We start from the raw sequence: 23,793 nt of genomic DNA on the forward strand, positions 1-23,793 counted from the left end.
TCATTACTAATTTAAGATCTACCTCTCCTCCCCTCTGACGCCCATGTCTGTTTATGAATCAGTCAAGGCCCCAGTCCAAACACCTCGAAAGCATAAATACCAGAGAAGGTTAGCAATATCAGTTGTAAGGGCCTATCCCATTCACCCCATTTGTTTTGCCAAGTAAATTAATGTATCTATAACCTCAGGCTCTATACTGTACCTCTATTGTATGTTCATACTATAATTGTAAACACTGATGGCAATAGTACCGCTCAATATTTGATGCCGCCCTGCTCTGTAAGCAAAATGCCCTTAGAGGTATGAATAATTCAGGAGCTCTTTATCAAGATGGCTGACTCACTGATGGAGAGTGACAGATTCTAGCACCTCCCCTCCAGGTGCCTACTAAAGAAAACATCTCATTGGAGAACAATAGAGAAACCTCTATCAATCTGTATGCTACAACAAAAACACCCCTACAAGATGGTTCATGTGGTCTAGAGTGTATGCACTGTTTCTGAACATGGTTGGTGTTTTTGGAACCGTAATGGCAGGGGGACATTTAGAGTTACAAGCCCTCCGAACCGGATGAGCAACTGAGCTGAAGTCCTTGTGGCATCATCAAGCCCTCACATCAAAGCCTTGCATGTGTCTGTGTGTGTGTGTGTGTGTGTTTCTGCGTGCATGTGATGTGTGAGATGTGTGTGTGTGTGTGTGTGTGTGTGTTTTGCGTGAGAAAGGGTGTTGACTCCTCTAAGGCAAGATCATGAAAACACAGGCATCACAACACATCTGTACTACTGGATGTCTGCACTGATTATCCATATCATTCTCCACTGTTTAATAAAACCTAATCCAAACTTTCACTGCATAATCAAACATACACAGAGAGGGGGGGTCTAATGAGGAACAATACAGTGACAGGGGAACAGCTGCTCTAGCCAAAACCCTCATTGTACATCACAGAACACCATGCAAGAGTCCTTACATAAGCATGCACACACACACACACACACACACACACACACACACACACACACACACACGCACACGCATGTACACACACCAGCAAACCTCACGCCAGCAATGTACCTCTTACAACTTGTAACTCAATTAATGAAATATGAATATTGGATGTTCTATAGTGACATAAACAGAGAATGTCCAGCGGTAGTATGAACAGTAGTATTTACTAGGTAAGGGGAGAGCAAAAACCATGCATTATTTTTGAAGTGCTGTTGTGTTTTGTTTTCTGTATCCTTCTCTCATAATAGTCATGCGTCAACAGAAGTAGAGCACAGCAAATCAGCAAGTTATTTATATTTATTTGCATTTGTATGATCAATGTACAGTACTATCTAGCTTTTAATGAGCACATTATGGTGTGTGCATGTGTGTGTGGCATCTCTATCATCGTGGACAATAAAACATAACAAGAAATTAAACTTATAGCACCTTTGCATTTGATCAAACAGCTATAGGATCAAAAGCTGGTTTGAACATGCACTTATCTTCTATGGGTTTCTCATTTAAAAGAGCTCTCATTCGGCTTAAAACTCTTTTCTAATACAACTCTGTTGAAAATTCTAGATATGTACAGTACAGAAGAGTAGTCCCTGTATAGAGTATCAGTGTGGCCCCCCCAGCAGGTCTAGTCTGTGGACTTCACATCCGGGGCAAAGCGCACAACTCCACCGCTCCTGCGAGGTTCGGCTCTTTCCAACAACGGTTCTGGTTCTCCTCCCACGGCACCCTGGGAATCATGATCACTGGGTCGGAGAACCTCGTCTTTAGTCTCTCTAGGAGGCAGCACAGAGTTAAGATACAAGGAAAAGAAAGAAGACACAAGATGAGGCATTTCTCAAGGGTGAATGACAAAGCTTCGGCCTGAGCTGAGCACCCTGAGACCATTCATATCAGTGGGAAATCACATGCTATTGTACTACGGGGGCGTGTGACTCTGATACAAAGTACTGAAGCTCTAGGCATGGTTGCATGGTTGCTGTTTTATACGTCGGACTAAATATAGCTCAAAGACTGCGTTGGTGGAATCAAAAAGACTAATGAATCATGTCCTAGATAATTCTGAGAGCAGGGGGATGCTGGCATTAACAGAGAATGCACATGCCTTCAGTGATTTCCAATCAAAGTGAGATTTGGTTCAATTTCGGTAGATGGATTTTGTGTTCCTATTATCAGATCAATACCAAGTTGGTTTAAATACAATCAGCTGAAACCTACTTTAACCTCCTTGGATGAAACAGCCCTGAATCTTAATCAGACTAAAAGCTATAGCCCTCTAATGACAGTGTTGAGTTTCAGGGTGCTCAAGGAAACTGAGGTCCAAACTGCAATCTATCTACCATGAGTTGGCACTATCACTGGAGGATGATAAACCCACCGGAACAGACACTCACATCGACACTTAACAATACTGTACAGCATGTTAAATGTAGCATCAAGTCTAGCCCAATTCATTATACCACTAATACTATAACACTCAGAATGCAGGTCTCACATTAACACACATTAGAATCATCATTATTGTTATATTATGATGATCAACGATGATAAATAAAACCTAAGATGGATAACAATGCATTTTGTAAATGTTGATGTTTACAGTCATGACCTTTCAGACTTTCATAGCAATAGAATTGTTAATGACTGTTCATATTTGATATAATATCCAATAATGTTATATCAAATAACACAGAGAATGCATGTTTACGGCTAATCTGCTTGCTCTGGCGATCTCTACTCCTCTCTGTGTGAATAATTCCACAGTCACGTTCACACAGTCATGCAGTTTGCTTGCTTAGCCTTGACCTGTTTCTTCAGATCAGGAACAATGGATGCATCTTACAGCAGCTCATGGGAGCACAAAGACGGTTGTTGTAGTAGACATTCTATAACAAGACAAACCCAGGGCCTCCTTAAGAGAGGAACCTTAAGGAACCTTACATGTAGGACGTGGCAGCTGACACTCAGACATCCACACACACTCCTCCGCTAACTACCCTGCTTTCCATATGGAAGAGAAATACAAATTGGCTTTGTCCTGGGGGCGCTGTTTGGTATTACCAAGGAACTGTGGTAGTTGACTTCCAAACAAAACTGTAGCCACTATCAGAAATAGTAAAATAGTTGGGAAAAAAAGAAAATGTTAAATTTCATGAGTAGAAATATGAATGAGAATGAGGAGAGCATAGCGGTGTGGTTCAGATTACCTGGGATCGGGGAGAGCACAGCCCCACAGGTGTTGCTTTAGCGTCTGCACCCAGCCAGTGTCACGGATTGGCTGACAGAGCTGAATGTAGTGGTACTGTTTTAGCACAACCCTTCAAACGAATCAGAACGTCACTCATTAGCTAGGTAAGATTGGACACTTTGTGCACAGTACATCCAAATTTGACATATCCTCAAAAAGGCTGAGCATGATAATGGATGAAACTTGATATTGTAATAGTGATTTAAGATACGAAATTGTAACACACTTAATCTGGAGAACATTTAATAGATTATGACATTGTGTAAAATGTTTGGCCCAATAAATTCATGACATCTTATTCTGGAATCAGGTCCTATCCATCCTTTGGCTTGAATATTGCTATTTAATTTCGGTAAGTTCACAGAATATATTGGACACATGATGCAAAATAATATATTCCTCAGCTCTCACCAGGTAGCAATATGCAAGCTCTGAAAAGGATGGTTGAGCTCATGCCAGAATGTGGCACAATCTTTCATAAGCGCTAAAGGAAACTGGATAGCAAAATTCTCTTCCATGTGGATTAATTCACTAAAACAGAAGTTAGAACCAGTCTCACATAGACTAGGACAATAAAAAACATCAAGAGGTACCTACAACCACTGTTCTTCCACATCCTCCATACGTTTCCACTCAAAAAACCAAGAGGACACTGCTTTTTCTGCTTTTGCATTTATTTGTAATATTTCAGTAAATATGAGCAAGCAGAGAGAAACACACGCACGTCACAGTAAAATATTTTGCCCAATACATATCTTTTTTTTGTTTTTTGTTTACCATCCTCTATTCTTTTTTCAGTCTAATGCTTGGAGTTATAGCACCAGGTGTGTTGTGAGCTCAGCACTGTCTACATGTACGACCCCCCCCCTTACCCGACCCCCAGCCCCCTGTGGTCCATGATGAAGCAGACCCCCTCACCTGACCCTCAGCCCCCTGTGGTCCATGATGAAGCAGACCCCCCCACCTGACCCCCAGCCCCCTGTGGTCCATGATGAAGCAGATCCCCCCCCACCAACCAAAGGCTGCAAAATGCTAATGAGTTGTCCGTCCCCCTCCACGGTGGGCGTGTGCTCAGTCAGTCCTGGTGGTAGTGGTACTGTATACTCAAGACACCACAGAAAGGGGAGACAATACAGTCTGCCATACAAAATGGAGAGGAGGGAGGGACGCTGACTGGCACAACAGAAGACAACAGATAGGAGTTGGCGGCAGGGGGGTGGCCCTTGACAAGACAGGCCCTGTACAATGCACTGCTATTGTGGCCTGTCCCATCCCTGGAGATGGAGGCTGCTCCAACCAGTCTCCTCTATTCTCTACGTACTACTACACTGTAAACAGCCTAGTGTAGCTCACTGTCTACAGGTCAATACAATGCCCTATGCTGGCAATATATATACACAGGGGAATAACGTGATTAATTTGGACATAATCCGGTTTGATCTTTATGGTACAAATTGTTTTCATTGCCCACTTAAGATGGCAGCTACTGATGTTGTACACGTTGACAGTGGTGTAATCTTAGATCCAGCTGAACAGAGTATCTCTGATTCTACATGTATGCCTACAATTTTCTGATGGATTAGCAGAAAGAGACAGATCTGGGCTTCGAATGTTATCAATACTCAACACATAATCTCAGCTCAATCAAACTCACACACTTACATACACACCTGGTTGGAAGGAGAGGCCAGTTGTTTGGGTAAGACAGAAAGACATAACAACATGCAGCCAGAAACAGAGAGCGGAGACAGTGAGCAGAAATAGTCCAGCAGAGAAGCATACCAAAATGACCAGCATTCAACTTACCATCAAATCACTGGGGTCATTTTTGCTCAATAAAGAGAGGTATTAGAAGAGGTAATTGGTGCTTTTATCGTTAGATTATAAGCAAATAAAATCCCTGTAAAAAATAAATAAATAATAACATATAATAATAATAATAATAATAATAATAATAAAGAGCACATTGTTAGATTGATGTAAATCATGTTAACCTGTACAAAGGGTATGGTTGTGGGTAATCTGAGGTGCGCTAGTGAACAGTGTTCTTCCCATCTGTTAGCCCCATGGGTGTCTAACAGTGTGTATACAACAAAGAGTGAGGTGGTGCATGTGTTTGTGTGTGTATGTGTGTGTGTGTGTGTGTGTGTGTGTGTGTGTGTGTGTGTGCAAGATGGCTGCCGCATCCTGGCTGCAGGGGCAAGCAGGAGTGCTCTCTCCAAATATCTAGCTCCATGCTAACTCACACCCACCGTAACGGATGTTGTTAATGTAGCCAGTTATAAAATGTAGTTTTGTGTGAGTGTAAGAGAATGATACTTCTACTGTGATGATAAGATACACATATTCTGGACTAAGTGAAACAAAGGTAGGGCCAGAGAGACAGACGTTTGAATTTCCTATCGTGACTCAGTGAAATGAAGTTATCCAAAAGACTAATGTCATTGGAATTGCATGATATATTTGATTTGGTAGAAGCTGTGTCATCTGCGATGCAAATGACTGGGCTAGTACTGCATAATCACATTAGAGTGAACCAGATAGTTTCCTGGCAAGTAGGTGGATGGCACAACATAGCCTTGTGTGACCTTAAAAACAACTCAATGAATTAATTTCTCCTATGGAATACATTATTGAATGAGATTGTGGGCATGAGGCTGTAAAGGCCGTTCTGACAGTCCATATTCACTACTAAAATGTCTCCGCATCATCCATGGTCCACAGAACAGTTGTTAGGTTTACAGAAATGAGACATTGCAATGATATCAGAGTTGAACAAAACATTTGACAATGGCTGATACTGATGTGATAACAGACAGACTTGGAGCTCTAGTATGTGCACCTCAAGAAAAGAACAGCATTCAAGAGAGATAGAGCAGGCACAAACCAAGCCGTGGATCAATACACTCTCAATAAACCAAGCTGCACATTTATCAAAGATTTTCAGACCATCAAGATGAGTAACTTTGCATAAATTTAGCAGGAACAGAAATCCAAGGAACAAATTTTTCATGGTCTGCCTTCTCTCCAAAAATCCTTGATAAACTCAACCATGCAATCTGTTCAGTTGATGAGAGCCAACCACACAGAATTGCTCGTCGGTGAGCCCATGCAAAACAACAACTCGCCACCCATTGGCTAACCAGGCAGCCAGTAGCCATGGCAACCTTGCGATGGAGACGTGGAGAGTGGGGGGTGGGGTATGTCCGGGAGCGGAGGAAGCGGATGCACGCGCGCCCCCTCCCCGTTACTACGGTGATCGAATGTAGGCGGGGGTAAGCAACGACATGTCATGTCCAGCCCTGACATTTTTACTGTAAGCCTACAATACAAACTTAGCCAACAGGCAGGGGGAGAGACAGAAAGAAGGGAGAGAGAGAGAGAGAGAGAGAGAATGAGTGTGAGAAAGAGAAAGAGAGTGAGAGACAAGAGAGAGAGAACATACAAGGGGATGAGAACCTCAAATTAACTTTGCAGCCTTCGTCCCCCACCCCCCCGCCACCCACCCCCCAAAAAGAAGAAGAAAGGTAAAAGTAGAGCTAAAGGATTTTTACTCTTTTGCCTCAGTCAGTTTGTTGTTCATCTCTTTACTTTTCTCCTTGTCCCCTGGCTCTGCGTGCCTGGCGTCGGCCTGGTTCTCGGAGCTCTTCTTCTTGGTGCCCCTCAGCGCGGTGCTCTGCTTGTCTCTGGCCTTCTTCGGAGGTTTGCCCTGGGTGGCCGAAGTGGTGACTGCCTTTTTGGGTTTGGAGCGGGGGACGCTAGATCTGTCAGCCTAGACATGGGGGATGGGGGGGAATCCGTCAACACTAGGCTAGATGTGGTCTACACTAGACTAGTGGTAGTAGCCTTCTAAAAAAGAAAAACCTTCCCCATCGTGTAACATTTACACAGTAGATACTATTATACTTGACGACACGGTAGATTTGAAGGTCAAATAACTAAGCTAAATAGTGAAAATTAACTTCCATGACTGTGCTATTGGGGTGAGCCTTCTTTCTCTGCTTGATTCTAAATGAATGCTAAAACAGGTTCTAAATTAAACACAAACTATTCAGGCTGGATTTGTGGTCTCACCTTGCTGTGGTCTATGAAGGGCTCACTGTACAGGCTGCGTATCCTCCTTCTGTCCAGAGCCTTGTTGTTAGCAGGCTGCTGCTTGGCCTGCTCTCCCCTGTAGGTGGCGCTGTAGCTGGTCTCCAGGTTGGTCTTCTCGTCAGGGGGAAAGTACTGAGACTTGGCCCTAATCAGCTTCACTGGCTTCACGTCTCTGTAGGCTTTGAACTCGGTCCTATATGGGGAGAAACACAGCCATAGACAGCTCAGAGATCAGACCATGACTGAGCACATTCAAAGAAATGTGTTAGATATTTCTCAGTTTACATCTAAATTATGTGTGCAACCACATACAATACATTAACTAGAGTGGCTAGTGCTTTTCCATGGCAGAGGCAGGGTGTGTGTGTGTTCAAGTTCAAAATATTTATTTGTCTCATTGCTGGGCAATTTGGGTAGCAGGCGAGTAAAAACATAAAAACAAGTGATACAACATGACAAAATACAATACAAGTGCAATACAATTATCTCATCAGTGACCGTCATCATCACATCGTCCATCACCGCCACCACCCCATCAACATCATCATCGTCGTCATCATCGTCATGCTCATCTTCATCATCATCATCCTCACCACCATCTCTAACCATCTAATCCAGGTCAGACAATCATTCGGCCCGTGTGTGTGCCCGTGTGTGTGCCCGTGTGTGTGCCCGTGTGTGTGCCCGTGTGTGTCTCCATCCGGGCGTTTAGGGCCCAGATGGAGACAGGGATGAAGGAGTTTTTTAGCCTGTTTTTGGTGGCTTTGGGGGCGCTCAGGCGAACTCCAGAAGGTAGGAGCTGATATTCATCTCTAAGGGGATGGGCTCCATCAGACTGAATGCTCCTGGCTTTGTTAACCACCTGTTTGTTAAAGATGTGGCTCAAGCTGGAGAATGGAACACCTGCAATCTTGCAAGACATCTTAACAATTTTGTCAAGTGCATTATTGTGTTTGATTCCAAGATCACCATACCAACAAATGATAGAGAAAGACAGGACAGACTCAAAGTAGGCAGTGACATAAGAGTCTTGTCGACCTGGAACTTCGCCATTTTTCTAAGACAAAAAAGGCGCTGCTGGCCTTTCTTGCAGAGCATTTCTGTGTTGGCATCAAATTGTAGGTGGTTGTCTATCACGGTGCCGAAGTATTTGTAGTTAGATAGATACCACCTCCACTGACTGGCCCTTGATAACTGTGCTCTGGGGGGCTGCGGGGGCACGCCTGAAACGCCTGTGTGTGTGTGTGTGTGTGTGTGAGAGAGAGAGAGAGAGAGAGAGAGAGCTGGTCGGTCACTGCGTCAGGTGTTTACATCCAGACACAGCAGCCCAGCTGAAGATCAACTCTGTGACATTCACATACTGTAGGGCAGGCTGAGCTAAAGCATGTGTAGGCTGCAAGCCAAGCTCCAGTTTTTGCTGCATATTTAAGAGCAATGCATCAATGTGCAGTGCAGTGAGTGCAATATGCTCAGTGACTCAATTCAATATGTGGATTCTTTCAGAAAAAGTGCCTGAATCTGCATGTTCACTCAAGTGTCCCTCATACTGTCAGTATATCCTTGCTAGGGCTCTGGATTCCTTCATTTATTCAAGACATTGGTACTTTTTCTGTATATTACACCAGCTTGCAATGGCATGCATTTCTGTCCATGTTTGTACATTCGTATTACAACCCAGATGGCTAACACCACAGAAGAACAGATTCCCTCTCTGGCGCAGTCAGACTAAGTCCTTGGACAAGGACAAACTACCAGTCATGTCTTTGTGACTCAAACGCATGCACGCACACACTAGTTAGAGACATTGAAATGCTGGAATATGCTAGCGAATCGGAATTACTTCACAGAAACAGCACCTGCTCTCCTCCCCCTTTAAAACCACACTGAAAAACAGTGGTTAGGACAGACAGCCACACACGATACACACAGGGAGAGGAGCGGCCTCAGGGCCAGTGCAGCGAGGGATTGTATTGATTAGGTAACACTATTACTGTCCCGGATACAGGAGGGATCCCAGAAAGGTCCAAGTACTACAGGCCCATTAAAACAATTAGTCGGCTGGTCATATAAACGGATATTAAATCAATCTCTTCCACCCATGGTAAACTTAAAGCGAAGGATGGGAACTGAAGGCGTAAGGTAACACACTGTATACTATTTGTAGCTAAAAATGAGCATTGGCTTGAAAGGAAATACATGAGATGGGTTTTAGACATGACTGGGGTTTAAATGAGAGACTCCTCATTTGGTTCACTGCACAGCATGTGATGGAGCTGGATTCCAGCCTCAAAGCTTCTGTTGTAGCAGGTTGTCATGGGATAGCATGTGGGAGGGTAGAGTGAGAGAGAGAGAGAGAGAGAGGAACAGAATGTGTGGCAATGAGGAGAAGAGTAGACACACTGCTAATGTCAGCTCTCTGATTCTCTACTTTTGCACTATTTATTGAGTATCTACAAAGATATATAGTGTATGGGATATTTTTTTATGTCCAAATCTGTGCCTGAAGAAAAAATCTGTAGAATATAACTTCAGCAAAGTGGCATATTCAAATAGGACCTTCAGTGGTCCTGTAAATATGTGATCGTCTGGTAAGGACGCCAGCAAATTATACCTCTCTAGCTCTGTAGAATGTAGAAACAATCCTATAGGCAGATAATGCAGTGTTATGTAAGATCTCTAGGTCTCAGATCAATTATAATACATTAATCTAGGGACACTTCAAAGAACTTTGATATCATTATTTGATAATTGTTGTTCACAGTCTTCATCTAACCTTTTTTGACATTTAATATCAGTGGAAACTGTGCACATTTTATAGACTGTTAATTAAATTTCAACTATTAATTACATTCCTACTAACAGTAATCCCTTACGTACTGTATATAACTTCACAAATTCTGAATAACCCATCAACTTTCAAAGTTTAGCCAATTTGTCTGACACCAGCGACCCATTGACAAAATGCAATTTTCTCATCATTTCCAACACAAGCCAGCCATGCTCTCTAATGACGGGAGCGAAATGTGAGTGGATGGAGGAAGGAGGGACAGATCTACTCCTCGGAAGTGAGATGGAACCAAAGACAGAGTGGCTGTTATGTAAGAGGACCGAAGTACATTCTGCTAATGCTTGGGCAGGCGGAGTCACGACTGTACAAGGACACGCTTATACAATGTCCAAGGGACACAAAGTGCTTGCAGAAGGTGGTTGTGTGTGTGTGTCCGTGTGTGTGTGTGGTGAGGGGTGTACACTGTACATAGCTGGCAGCCATGTGCTTATGACTGTAGACAATAAGGCTAGTGTCTTCCAGGTCTGGGTGTGCTTGGTACTTGTCAACCAACTGGTTGATGTTTAATTTTTAATCAAAGACATAAAACCCAGTGTTAAACTTCTACAATTCAAAATCTTGCTCTAACATGATCTAATTTAGTGAAGTTACACTTGATCATTCCACTCCATGTGTGTATGGATGTGTTCCCACACATTTTGTGTAGTAGGCTAATGTACTGTATAAACCTACTGTAATGACTAATAAAAGCTTTCCTTTCCTCCCCCTCACAAGCAGAACACTCAGCGTACTTTTAAAAGCAACCATCCAAAAAAGAGCTTTATGTCCCCCAGCATTGTAATGGAATAAGGCCTCGCCAAGAGGCTGAGTATCTTGCTGTGTGGCCCAGTCTGTTATGAGGGAGGAGCCGACCCTGCTGACCCTGCTGCCCCTGCGGGTAGAGACGGGATGTGGAGGTCAAATCTCTGTCACTGACCAGGGGTGGAGTCGTGCCAGGGTGTGACACTGCTGACCTGCTCTCCACCATGCTCCAACATGGCACAACCAAGAGTCATCCTTGGGCCAACCTGGCCCCCCTCTCCACTGAGAGAGGGCAGGGATGGGCATGAGAGAACGAACATCGTTATGTTATATATATATAGAATCTATTATATTTTCTCAAATACAAAAAGCCACATTTGATCATAAACACGACCATTCAAAACCATTCATCTCTGAAGACTATATCAATAAAGATTAAGGAGGGAATCTAACGCAGGCATCTTAGGTAACCAACAGTAAGTGGTTCACCCCCCCACCCTTTCCTCACCAAAATAAGAAAACATTAACCCAAGCTTGAAAGCATTAAATCAATATGTTCAGTTTGACTGAGGATTCAAGCTGCCCTTCTTACAGCATTCCACTAGGACTGTACAAGAGCTCAGAACAAAATATATAACAAATGGCTCAGCAGAACATGCACAGGAAAAGAAAGAGTCTAAGCACACTATGTCCAGAATATCAAATCAGAAATTAGATACGTCCCAAATGATATGATTCACTTAGCGTCCTAGTAAAATCAATGATAATGCTATACAGGTCTCAATTGCAGATCACAACCAAACCAGCCCTCTCCCGTTTTGATGGAGGAGAATCAATCCGAGTGCACGGTACAGTCCTGGTTTCCTGACACTGCTTCTCACTGTGTCAGCCATGCAGCTGGTGGCTGATGGTTTCAGGTCAATACTGTGTCCTCCCTCAGGGATCAACCTGCCTCTCTCATTTTGACAGTCTCTCGAGCTGCTGAAGACAGCCTCCCGGCTACGGCAGGGCACACCGCAACCACGCAACGCCTTCAACGAGGACCTGTTTTGATTCATAGCAACGCCTGGATGTGTATCGCTCACACCTACTGTATTATAGTTAACGGCTGTTACGGCCCTTGGTCTGGCTGGGGTTTGTGTGTGCGTGTGTGTGGGTGTGTTTGTTTCCTTCCCTCTGTTCCCTCCCCCCACTCTCACTCCATTCAGGTGCCGTTGGTGAGTCCAGTCCAATCATCCCTCATTACCTTCATTCCACCAGCTGCGGTTGACCAATCAGCTGCTACCTCACCACCTATATAACCCTGTTTGTTCCTGTCTTCTGTGCCTTGTGCCATTCGTTTGTGTGTGCTGCGTTTAGTATTGATCCTTTGTTAAATTAGTTGACTGTTTGTTAATCTAAGTTAGTAGCCACACTATCCTTTGTTGTCTTAGTTGTTTTTCTATGTTATGGTCCTTATACTTATATTAGTTTTCTGTTAAGTTTGTTAATTATTCCTTAGTTTTGTAACCCGCCCAGGGGGCAGGGGACAGGTAAGCTACCCATGGGTATACACAGCTCACGTAGTTTACCTCCTGTTATGTACACCCGGTTAGGAGCGTGTGCCGCCTTTGTAAGTTATCATAGTTGGGGAAGGTTTTTGGTTAGGCAGGTAAGGGAAGTGGGTTTTACTGTGTTCTTTTGTTTTGCACCGTTCTTAGTCCCTTTGTTCCCTGTGGAGTAGGTATTTTGTGTTAGTAATTAATATAATTTTTATATATTTATTCTGTCTACTGCCTCCTGTGTCCTGCCTCACTACGCCTAGCACACCACGCCCTCTAGGGGGCGTAACAACGGCTCTCTTACAAATATTGGCCTTGTTTGTATGCTGGTGACTGAGGGAAAAATCCAACATTATAATCCTGAGATTAATTCTGTACACTTGAGGAACACAATCATGTGTGCTGCCACCACAGGGCTACATCCCACCTGACACGCCAGCAGCGAGTCAGAGCAGCTCGGTATGGTGGAAGGAGCAGAGTGAGACTGGGCAGCATGCTGTGGCCTCCCTCCATCCACCCCTCTATCCATCTCTACCTCCATCTCTCAGTCCATCTCAGTCATGCTGCAATCAGGGTTTGTGGGTAGAAACATCGGGTTTTATAGGCCTTATAAGAGGATCACTCTTAAATCCACTTGAATCTGTTGGCTTTTTAGCCATTGCTGCTTTTCGCTCACAATGGACACAGCTGTCGGTCTAAAGGAGGGCGGAGGAAGGGAGGGGCAGATTGAAAGAGGGACAACATAAATGGGAGGGCATCTCTTTGATGTTGAATGCAGCAAAAGGGACGTGTGATTCTGCTGGCATGAAATCGTTGAGCTGTGATGCAACGTGGGACAATTTGAAATAAATAAAATCATGTCTATTTTCTCAAAACAGAAAACTTATCAACCTACTGTATCGTTCTCAGAGCAATAAGACATCATTCTCGTGGGTCTATTGCACATGATGCAGTAGATGCAGTAATTCCGATTTGCTTGTATATTCCAGCATTTCAATGTCTCTAACTGGATCTGCTGGTCTGATCTCCCCTGTAGTTTATTCAGGGACAACATACAAATACATTAGTCTCCTTAGAGAGAAGATGCATTGTACTAGATTATAGCTTTGCTATTGTCCATGAGGTAGGACAAAGGATGGGTGATAGCCCAAAGTACATCAAAGCTAATCAAGGTAGCAGCAGGCAGGCCTGACCCTGGCCTTATTCTCATGTAAAAGTGGCATTTCGAGCGTAACCATGGAAGGCAGCTGGGAGGCAGCTGGGAGATCATAACCTTTGCCTGAAGTGGCAGGTTTACCCTGACAGATACTGCAAAAGAGTACAGGGAATCTCAGCCTCAGACTTCATAAGACTTGAGACAAATGAACACAATGGTGGCTGAGACTATAGGCTTTGATACGACTGAGAAAGAAAATCCATAATGACATCTCCCTCCATCTATACAGTAGCAATACACACTCACACACTCACACAATGACCTTGAGAGTGGTAGAGATGTGCACTGATTGAATGCTGGAGAAATTATCATACGGTTAGTTTACATATCAAGTTTCATTGATAGACTAAGCTACCTTATCATTTGTTGCAGCTTAGAGAATTTTCAAATTACATTTCGAAATAGTTCTTGGTTCAGTACGTTCAGAAGTATTCGTTCATGGTGCCATACACGATCGCTTCTGAGACAGAGAGAGAGAGAGAGAGAGAGAGAGAGAGATTTTCCTGTTTTGGAAAGGAGGTTGAGTAACTGGATACAAATTGGGATGTGGCGCAGCTCTCCAGTCATCATCCATCTGTAATCTGAATCCATCTGTATTTCGGCCCACGCTACACCCTTCCACCAAGTTTCACTGAAAATTGGTCCAGCAGTTTGTGCGTAATCCTGCTGACATATGTATAGATGGACGTATAAGAACACACACCACCGAAAACTCACTGGGGGCGGAGGTAATCATGCACCTAAATACATGTCAGACATGCTTTTAAATATACACCTAGTATTCCCCTCAGGTCCTCTGGCACTGAACTTTTAATGGTTCCTAGAGCCAGGACTAACAGGCATGGGGAGGCATTCTTCTTCCTCATTTGGAACACCCTGACAGAGGACCTGAGAATGTTTGAGACCGTGGTAACTTTTATGCGAGATCTCAAAACATACTTTTAAACTTTTTAATATTGCTTTTACCAGGTACTGTAGTAGCTTTACTTGTGTTAATATCTTGAACTTTTCTTAATTTGTATTCTCTTTTCTTTTTTCTTTTTTTAAATTTTAAATCTTTTAATTTCTGTTTCTTTTAAATTTGTTCTCATTGTGTTCACATAATTAATGTTTTTATCCATCCCTTTTATGTAAAGTACTATGTGCTACATTGATTTGTATGAATGGTGCTATAGAAATAGAAGGACATTGACATAGATGTGTGTCTGTCAGTCTTCTGTCAGTGTGTCCTTTTGTCTGTTTTATTGAGACATCCACATCCATTGGGGCCTGTTATTCTGTTGGATACAGGATGTATGAGTGCGTGCATGTGTGTGTGTGTGTGTGTGTGTGTGTGTGTGTGTGTGTGTGTGTGTGCGTGTGCGTGTTCGTGTGTACACTCACTGCTCAGAGATTAACCCACAGCTGACCTGCTTTCTGTCTCTGTAAGCAAGGCATACAGAGTCACTGGGCTGTTGGTCACAATGCAGCTATTTTCTACTAGGACTAGGACTAGGTTTCAGTCCCCAGGACAGGACAGCTGCCAGACTTGTTGCTCTCACTCCCCTCCTCACACACCACCTCCTGCTGGGTGAACTCACTTCACCAGGATATGTCCAGACCTTCAATCTTGAAGATGGTACTGCAACATATCATAGAACGCTTAGTAAATCAGAACTAATGTGATTCACATTGCTGACCACATCTGAGATCGATAATGATCAGTGATCAAAGGAAATGCTATTAGCATTCTGTTCATCATTCACTAAAGTTGCTTGGCTCGGACGACCTATGGAGTGAGATTGGTTAATAAAGGGGTTGTAATCTTGCATAATAAACTTTGATGATCCCTTACCAATAACAATGCTACTATTGTTGAACAAAGGCGAAAACATGTAGTTGTCTCACTCTCTCACTGAGCCAGACTGATAGATTCAAGATTCAATAATCTTCTAATTCGATAATTGTTTATTATCTATATTATGTATATGGCTCACATACTTGGAATTTGACTAGGGTTAAGGAATATGTTGTTGTAGACGACATAGGGCAGGGTGCAAGACAGGACAGAACAGTGCAAAGACATGACAGTGCAAAACAGATGTCTAGTCTTCACCATCACTCATGCTCACAGTACAGCCTAATGGAAAAGAGGACGGTGAATCTTGGCACAAACATGGGGCTACCTCTGCAAACCTTTTGATGTGGGTTGAATTATTTTATTGCCCACTACATTTCTTTTCAACAAAGTTCCAGCAAAGCACATAGTGGGTGGGCATATAGGCTACTGCTTCAGAGATGGAAAAAGTTACAACGGAAAGTCCTTAATGAGCCCAAAGTGAAAAATAAGAAAATAATAAAGTATTTCTAAGTCAGAAAACTATTGGACCTCAATGTTGGCCTACACGTCAACTACCACAAGCTACCTTTCATCAAGATGAACTCAACCAAGCCATGGAAATGCATAAAAATAAGAACAAAAACAAGAACCACTAGTCCACTGATGTAGACTAATATGGTTCATCTGCTTAGCAATAGCTACACTTACCTATACGAGCTGCCAGCTGTAACTTCCTCTTTTATCTGCCGATTGAGGGCATCTACTGCCGCCCTCCCTTTGCCCTCTGCGACGACATCTCCGTGCTGTCCCTCCACGTTCACGCCAACTCTCTTCTCAACTACCTTCTCCACGTTCTTGGTCGGCTTCTTTTTCCTCTCCCCGTGTAGAATGTCTTTCTCTTGCACTTTGTCCGCAACTTCACTTTTCTCTGCACCGCTGTCCACCTCCGCGTGGATGTGAGCGGGTTTGGAGCCATCCGGTACCCCGACGGACGCACTGGGTTTGGGAATCCATGGATGGTCACCTCTTTTCGGGATGGGCCATGGTTTGTAATCCTTCTGGTACTGTGTCTCGGTATTAAAGGGGGTCTCGGGGCCGTGGTATTCATTCTTAGGTTTACAGCTGGGCTCAGGACGAACTTTCCAGTGCTTAAAGTCTTGGCGCATCACAGAGCTACACGCGCGCTCCTCGGGCGCAGCGGAGCTCGTGGCTGGAGGCTCCCGTACGGGTTGAGTTTCTATGGCGACCGCGCCTGCCCGTGCTTGGGGATGCGGCAGCTGCTTCTGATAGTGCGGCTGCAGCTGAATATGCTGCATCTCCGAGACATCCGTGTATTTGGTAAAAACCAATGGCACCGCAATGTCAGCTTTGTCCAGTTGGTTCCAGAAGCGGGCCATGCAACACGCCCGGGTGATACAGGGCCACGCCATGACAGCTGCTTGGTCTCAGGTCCAGCGCACAATGCAGCTCTTCAATATGCCTGAGATCCTGACGGGGGATATATTAATTTCTCTTCGGGTCTCGCAGGGACCCAGTCTCCTTCTATGAGAGAAACAAAATGTCCGTGCGCCTGGGAATGATCGAATGTGTAGCGAAAACGGTCAGTTGTCCATGGTGCGTGTAAAATATAACAGAAATTAGTCTAAACGCGGTTAATTAAACTTATAGCCTACCAAAACTGATGTTTTTCCTTTGGACTGCATTCAGCTATGTCCGTTTTGTCCCGTCATGCACACTATGAGAGGGTAGGCTACTGCAAGGAAAGGGGCCCCGCCCGCTCGCATCCACTAGAGATGCTGAGAATTGGTCCAGAGAAACATCACCTGGCTCCATCATCATCACGCAGCGTCTGCAGTGGGAGGGACTTTTCGACGCACAATTCAATAGCAGTATTTCCCCATTATTCCTTACATAAACAATGTAAGCCTGAAACGTTACTGTTATTTTATCCATATAACGTGAGCTAAATTATATGAAAATGAAAACGTGCATTGGTAGGCTTAAGAAGATATGAATTGAACTGGTTTTCTCACACTTGAATAGTAAGAAACAATTAATTCAGCTATTCGTAATTGTGCAGGTGTTGACCTTTGTGATCAGGGCCAGCGGGGTCTTGTTAAATAAGTGACAGATGGTGGTTCAGTTTTGAAGTAGATAAATAATTATGCACACCCAAGAGTATCTTCTCTGAGTATCAAGCATCTCAAAACATAGCATTTTTATTATGGCAAGAGCTTGTTATCGACCTTTTCCATTATTTGATCATAATTTGCTATTTTAAGTGAGTGACTGCTTCTCATGTGATAAGTGACATTGAAGTTGTGAGAAAATCATCTAACCTCAGGGACAGGGACTTTCTACTGTTATTTTATATATATATATATATATATATATATATATATATATAGGCTATATATATATATATATATATATATATATATATATATTTAAATCAAACTATGTCTAGATTATGATTTGGAGATAATAACCAGTGATGGCATGTTGCATTTAATTGCTCTAAAGTGCTTGTTAGAATTTAAACCATTAAATAACATCATGAAACAGCATAATATGATGAGTGGGTTTAGAAACTCCGGTGAGAATGTGTTTTGTACGTATGTGTGTGTGAGTATGTGTGTGTGTGTGAGTATATGTGCACCAAGGCCACAGATTCTCCTGCTGCCCTATCGCTAAACCTGAACATCACCTCCATTGACCCCCTCATATCTTATCCAGTGTGAAGAGACACACATGATCAATGCACGTCTCTATGTAAGTGATTCTTGGGTAAATGGTGAACAGGTGCACTGTCCTACAGGAAAGGAACATAATCAGCCATATTGTTATAGATACAAGATAACAATAGCATTGACAAAGCATGGTAAGACTATGTTAATAACATATAGCAATAACCAACAACCCAGTGTGGTCAGGATGTGTAACTGTAGCCTACTTTTCATCTGAAGGGGACTAGTACAAAAGTCAAAAGTCTGATGTAAGAGATATGGGTTCAGTAATTAAACCAGACCAGGCGGTCAGATTGAGGTGGCGGAAGAGAGAGAGAGAGAGAGAGAGAGAGAGAGAGAGAGAGAGAGAGAGAGAGAGAAAGGCAGACTTTGGACGCACTTTGCTCACAACTCTCCTGGGTGTCCCAGTCCCAGACTGTTAGCCTTCTGACAGGGTACATGGTTCTCCTGCTCTCTCTCTCTTCTCCTACCCACCATGAAGATTGAGTTTGCCCCCAAGGACGTGCCTCTCAACAGGAGACTGCAGACCGCTTCTGTGCTGTATTGGGTCTGCTCCTTCCTGGGTCTTGGTGAGTGTGTGTGTACGTGTGTATGTGTGTGTGTGTGTGTGTGTGTGTGTGCATATGTGTGTCTATGCATTAGACGGGCTCTGTGTGTGTGTGTGTGTGTGTGTGTGTGTGTGTGTGTGTGTGTGTGTGTGTGCATGTGTGTGTGTGTGTGTGTGTGTATGTGTGTGTGTGTGTGTGTGTGTGTGTGAATATGTGTGTCTATGCATTAGACGGGTTCTGTGTGTGTGCTCATTATGAGAGACTCAAGTATTGACCGTCTCAACTGTATGACTTTTGAACTTGTGGAATAGTGTCAGAAAGGGGGCAAGCTCTGTGCATGCACACTGCAATACTGCATTTGTAGAGAGATTGTTATTTACACCAAGTAGTGGTTACATAATAGTAGATCTTCTGTGCAGGACTATATGTGTCAGGTTGCCATTTCGGCCTGCATGTAAAGTATACTGTACTATGCTTGAATGATCCCTCTCCTGGAGCTATATATAGCATACTATATTGATGTGAGTCTTAAGGGAAGTGGTCACAGGCAAAGTCAATATTATTAATTTGCTTGCCCCGTCACCTTACTGTACAAGGAAAAACTCTTGGTCAATAGAGGATCAGGAAAATCACATTTCTAGTTGCAGTACACTCCTCAGCCTGCTTGTGAAGAGGTGTCTCTCTCTTCCTCTCTCTCTCTCTCTCTCTCTCTCTCTCTCTCTCTCTCTCTCTTCCTCTCTCTTCCTCTCTCTCTCTCTCCCTCTCTCACTGCTGCTCAGTATGTCAGCGGATCAATAGATGCAACCTGAACGGATCAATTAATGCAACCTGAACGACAGTACAGTATGCCCTGACTCTGAAGTTTACTCAATGTATACGCTACTCAAATCATATCAATACCAAGGCATATGAGTATTTAATTCAAGAGAAAGTTGTAAGTTTGATCCTAAAAATCTCTTGAATGATCACATGGCTCCTGCAAAACATTTACAAAGACACATTTTTTGATATTAATATGAAACATGTGTGTGTGTGTCTGTGTGTGTGTCTGTGTGTATGCCTGAATGTATGATTCCCTCCAGCTCCGACCTGCATCGCACTGTTCTTCATCTTGATATTCACACGCTATTGGCTGATCAGTGTGCTCTATGCCGTCTGGTGGTTCTTCGACTGGGACACGCCCTCCCAGGGTGGCCGCAGGGTGCCCTTCCTGTGTGGGATCCGTGTCTGGGACTACATGAGGGACTACTTCCCCATCCAGGTGAGATGCCTGTTTGCTTATGGGAAGCAGTTCTACAAGATTCCCTCCATCTAGATGTTTCAACTGAGTTCACGTCTGAGTGAAAAAAGGAGGAAGATTAAATTATTAAATTCTCTCAGTAAAGGTAACCTTTCTTTTGAGGTCATAACATCTCTCTCTCTCTCTCTCTCTCTCTCTCTCTCTCTCTCTCTCTCTCTCTCTCTCTCTCTCTCTGCCAGTAAACTACCCCTTAATCTCCAGTCTACCTATATTAATTTGTACTGGAGGTCTGTGTCTCTGCAGTGGCAGGGGCTCCTGGGCCATTATCTTCTTACTGGAGCAGGCTAGAGAAGCCAGACAAGGACACTGATAGTACCAATTAGGGAATGAGTTCCATATGCATGTGAACACTTTCCAATTATTGATAGAAGCACTATTGTAGGCTTAGATGTGAAAGGGCCTGGGCCTGTGAGAATAGGAAGTACATTGAGTAGAATCATTGGCCCTTGTAGTTGCTGTCTGTTGTCTCCATCTAGTGGTGAAAAGTAAACAATGCATATAACAGATACAATGTATAGATAGTAATTGGTGTTTGACCATTAAAGTGCAATTATTTAGATATTTGATAAGAGGTTGCTGAATACTGCTATCAGACATGTTTAAAATGATATATATTCTCAAACATGATGGGGTTCACAAACCTAAGCAACATATTACTTGACCTCAGACAATACCTACTCAACAGCATATCTCTGCACTAGAATTCACCCCTTTATTGCTATGCAGAGATTTGCTATTCCATCGTAATCTACATGTTGTTGTTATGGCTACTGAGGGAATTGATTGCTTAGATTATAAATTGCTTAGATTATACATTTCTTCCTTTCAAGCTTTTTATATTGGAATTAAAAAGCAAATTTTCCTTAAAATCAACCATTGGTGTGTCTTCAAGGAAGGGTGTTTCCAATGACCTAGAAATCAAATGAAAGTATCAAAATAAGATTTGTTTTGAGAGATTCTCTGGGGATAACCTATAGTAAGAGGAACCAGTCACTGTTGGATTGGATTGGAATTATTTGAAAGTTAAAAACACAAATACCACAGAATGATACCTCCCAGAAATGCAGTACACATAAAACAATCGAACCCCACACTTTATGTGTATATTTCCGTTGTGGTCCTCCGTGATCTTCACCCCCTTGTTATTTAATGAACAATGTTTACCTAGTTGATTTTTATTTTAATGATAAAATTGTTCAGTCACATTAATCATATTATATTTGGCCTTTTATCATGAAGTGAACATTTTTCGGATATATATTTTTGAGATATCTTTGAAAAAACTATGGGCAAAGGCACAGTGCAGAGAAGGCATCATGCTGAGTTCCATGCATCTCATCCTCATGCTTATTTTGTGTCCTTAGCAAAGTGCATGCCCTAACATTACATCATCTGCTTGCTTGACAAATATTGTCCTGAGATGGGGGCCCACTGTAACACCATGTACCTTAGGACAGAGGCAGATTCACTAGATCATATGCTGCATAGGAAGAAGGACAACTCATAATCATCAAAACCATCAGACCAAACACTGGGAAAACTACTACATGTATTGTGAGTCTATTGAGGCTTATGGAGGTGAATTGAAACTCACTGTATATTATATTGGCTCTCAGTTACTCAATTTCACAGTAATACACATTTGATAAGGCGCATGTACCTTCCATCGCTTCTCATGAAATCAACACATTACAAACCAAACAACGAGTATCCATAAAAGTTTAAACACTTCAAGGGGGAATTGAATCCTCAAAAGAATTCCCAGTATTTGCCCGTGGCTTGTGCAGACAGAACATCTGACTTTATGCATTATTGTCTCCCATCCAGCGACAGCCGAAGGGAGGGGGGGGGGGGGGGGGGGTCTTTAAATTGGCCGGTGTCACGTTGTGTGTCAGTGCGAGCGTGTCACTCAGAGAGTGAGAGTCAGTCAGTCGCCTTGTAGTACCAAAATCCACCACAAGAGGGACACATTTTCAATACATTTTTGTGTGGCTGTAAGCCAGTGCACTTAGTATAGCGTTTGTCCGGTTATCAGTCCCTCTCCCTTACTCCTTCACTCCAGACAATGTTTCTCTGTTGGCACCACACATCAAAATCCAGAAGGACACCAAAACCAACCCATTGATCTATCTTCACTGCACAAGTAGAGTAGTGCTGAGAGCATTGGACTCCTGCTATACAAATAGTTTATTGATTGATTGATTGGACTCTCACCTGGGAGACTGGGGTTCAAAACTCAAAACTCGGGTGGGGATGGATGACTTTATGGGACTATACCCCAAACCTCCACATGTTCATCCTTTCACTCCAACCTTTACGCCTTGCCTTATAGATCAGATCCTGTCTCAGCCCCAACCCTTATTCTAACCCCAACCCACACTAGGGACTGGAAGAAGGACACCAAAACCAACCCACTGATCTCCACTGCACAAGTAGAGTAGTGGTGAGAGCATAGGACTACCACCCAGAAGACCGGGGTTCAAGACCCAGTGGGGATGGCTTCATGTTATCATCAGTGTAACTGCTTTAGCCACTGACTGCTACCATTAATGTTTGGAAGCTGCTGCTAGTTGTTGTGAGCCCATGAGATAACTGGCTATCCCGCTCTTATTATGCTGGATTAGCATTGGAAGTATTGGAACTGATGTTACCAGACGACAAGACCTATCTTAATTTATCAGACATTATTTCATGTCATTTCAATTCACAGCTATTTCAGTGGCATGACTAGCTTCCGTTCTACCAGTCCTGAACAGAAACAAGCCAGCCACACACATAAGCCAGGCTGGACCTGGCCTGGTCCTACTGACAAGTGCATTTGAATTTTTCCATCAAAAACTATGCTTGGTGTCTCATTATAGTCTCAGACAAGTTTTCCCACGAGATGAAGGCATTGAGGTGTGGAGGGTGGAGTGGAGGTCCCAGAGTCAGTGAGAGGCAGGGGGCTTGTTAGCACAAGGGAATACGAATAATGATTGGGGGACAAAAGGTTTACAGTACATTTTGTACTCAGGCACATCGAGATCTGTTTCTCCACCACCATCTCTAATCACTCCATGTCTGCCTCAGTCTGACCTCTCGCCACCTGCTCTCAAACATGCATTAGCCCTAACCCTAACCCAAACTCTCCCCACCGCCCGAGTCCAAAATCAAAAGGAGTCACGATTAAAGAAACAACGTAAACAGAAATGGCACACAACAACACAGTGAATACAGTCAATGAAGAGCTTGAGACTCAGGAGAATGGTTTGCACCACGTTTACATAGTACAATCCGATAGCTGAGTTTGTGGCTACTGTACTTATTAGATGATAACGTGTTGATAACTTCATTATATTATATCCCCATGAAGCACTGTAAGGGAATGAAAAGTAAGGTGTTTGTTTAGTAGTGGTCAGGTCTGAGTGGGGAGAACGGGTTGTTCAAACGGGTTCAGTGTTTCAATGGGCAGTAGGGTGGACAGCTCTTTTTTGCTGTGTTCAGTGGAGAAACAAGAGCCAATGATTAACCCCGTAATCATGAGGCTGGGGTCAGAATGGCCCAAAATAATGAGTAGTAAACGATATGACAGTGAGATGAGATGAGATGAGATGACATGAACTTTAATAATCCCTGAGGGGGTGGGGGGGGGGGGTTCTCTCTCTCTCTTCGTGACATCCAGGAGGAGGAGCCTCTGTCAAATATT

General features: G+C 43.3%; 2 protein-coding genes across 2 annotated transcripts in view; one reads left to right on the forward strand and one right to left on the reverse strand.

The window, feature by feature from the left end:
- Positions 1-1,633: 1,633 nt before the first annotated feature.
- map6a (microtubule-associated protein 6a) lies at positions 1,634-16,943 on the reverse strand (the record flags this gene model as incomplete). Its single annotated transcript, XM_084449548.1, has 5 exons — positions 1,634-1,781; positions 3,213-3,323; positions 6,808-7,025; positions 7,328-7,541; positions 16,222-16,943. 5 exons carry the CDS (start codon positions 16,941-16,943, stop codon positions 1,634-1,636), a joined length of 1,413 nt encoding a protein of 470 aa, XP_084305674.1.
- A 1,726-nt stretch (positions 16,944-18,669) lies between these two features.
- The window catches only part of mogat2 (monoacylglycerol O-acyltransferase 2), an 8,656-nt gene continuing 3,532 nt past the window's right edge, over positions 18,670-23,793 (forward strand). The window contains exons 1-2 of the mRNA XM_084449433.1: positions 18,670-18,829; positions 19,891-20,069. Coding sequence (XP_084305559.1) covers positions 18,736-18,829; positions 19,891-20,069 — 273 coding nt within the window. The 5' untranslated portion in view covers positions 18,670-18,735. The remainder of the gene's footprint in view (positions 18,830-19,890; positions 20,070-23,793) is intronic.

This window comes from Borostomias antarcticus, assembly GCF_949987555.1.
Source record: "Borostomias antarcticus genome assembly, chromosome: 15".
NCBI classification, from domain to species: Eukaryota; Metazoa; Chordata; class Actinopteri; order Stomiiformes; family Stomiidae; genus Borostomias; species Borostomias antarcticus.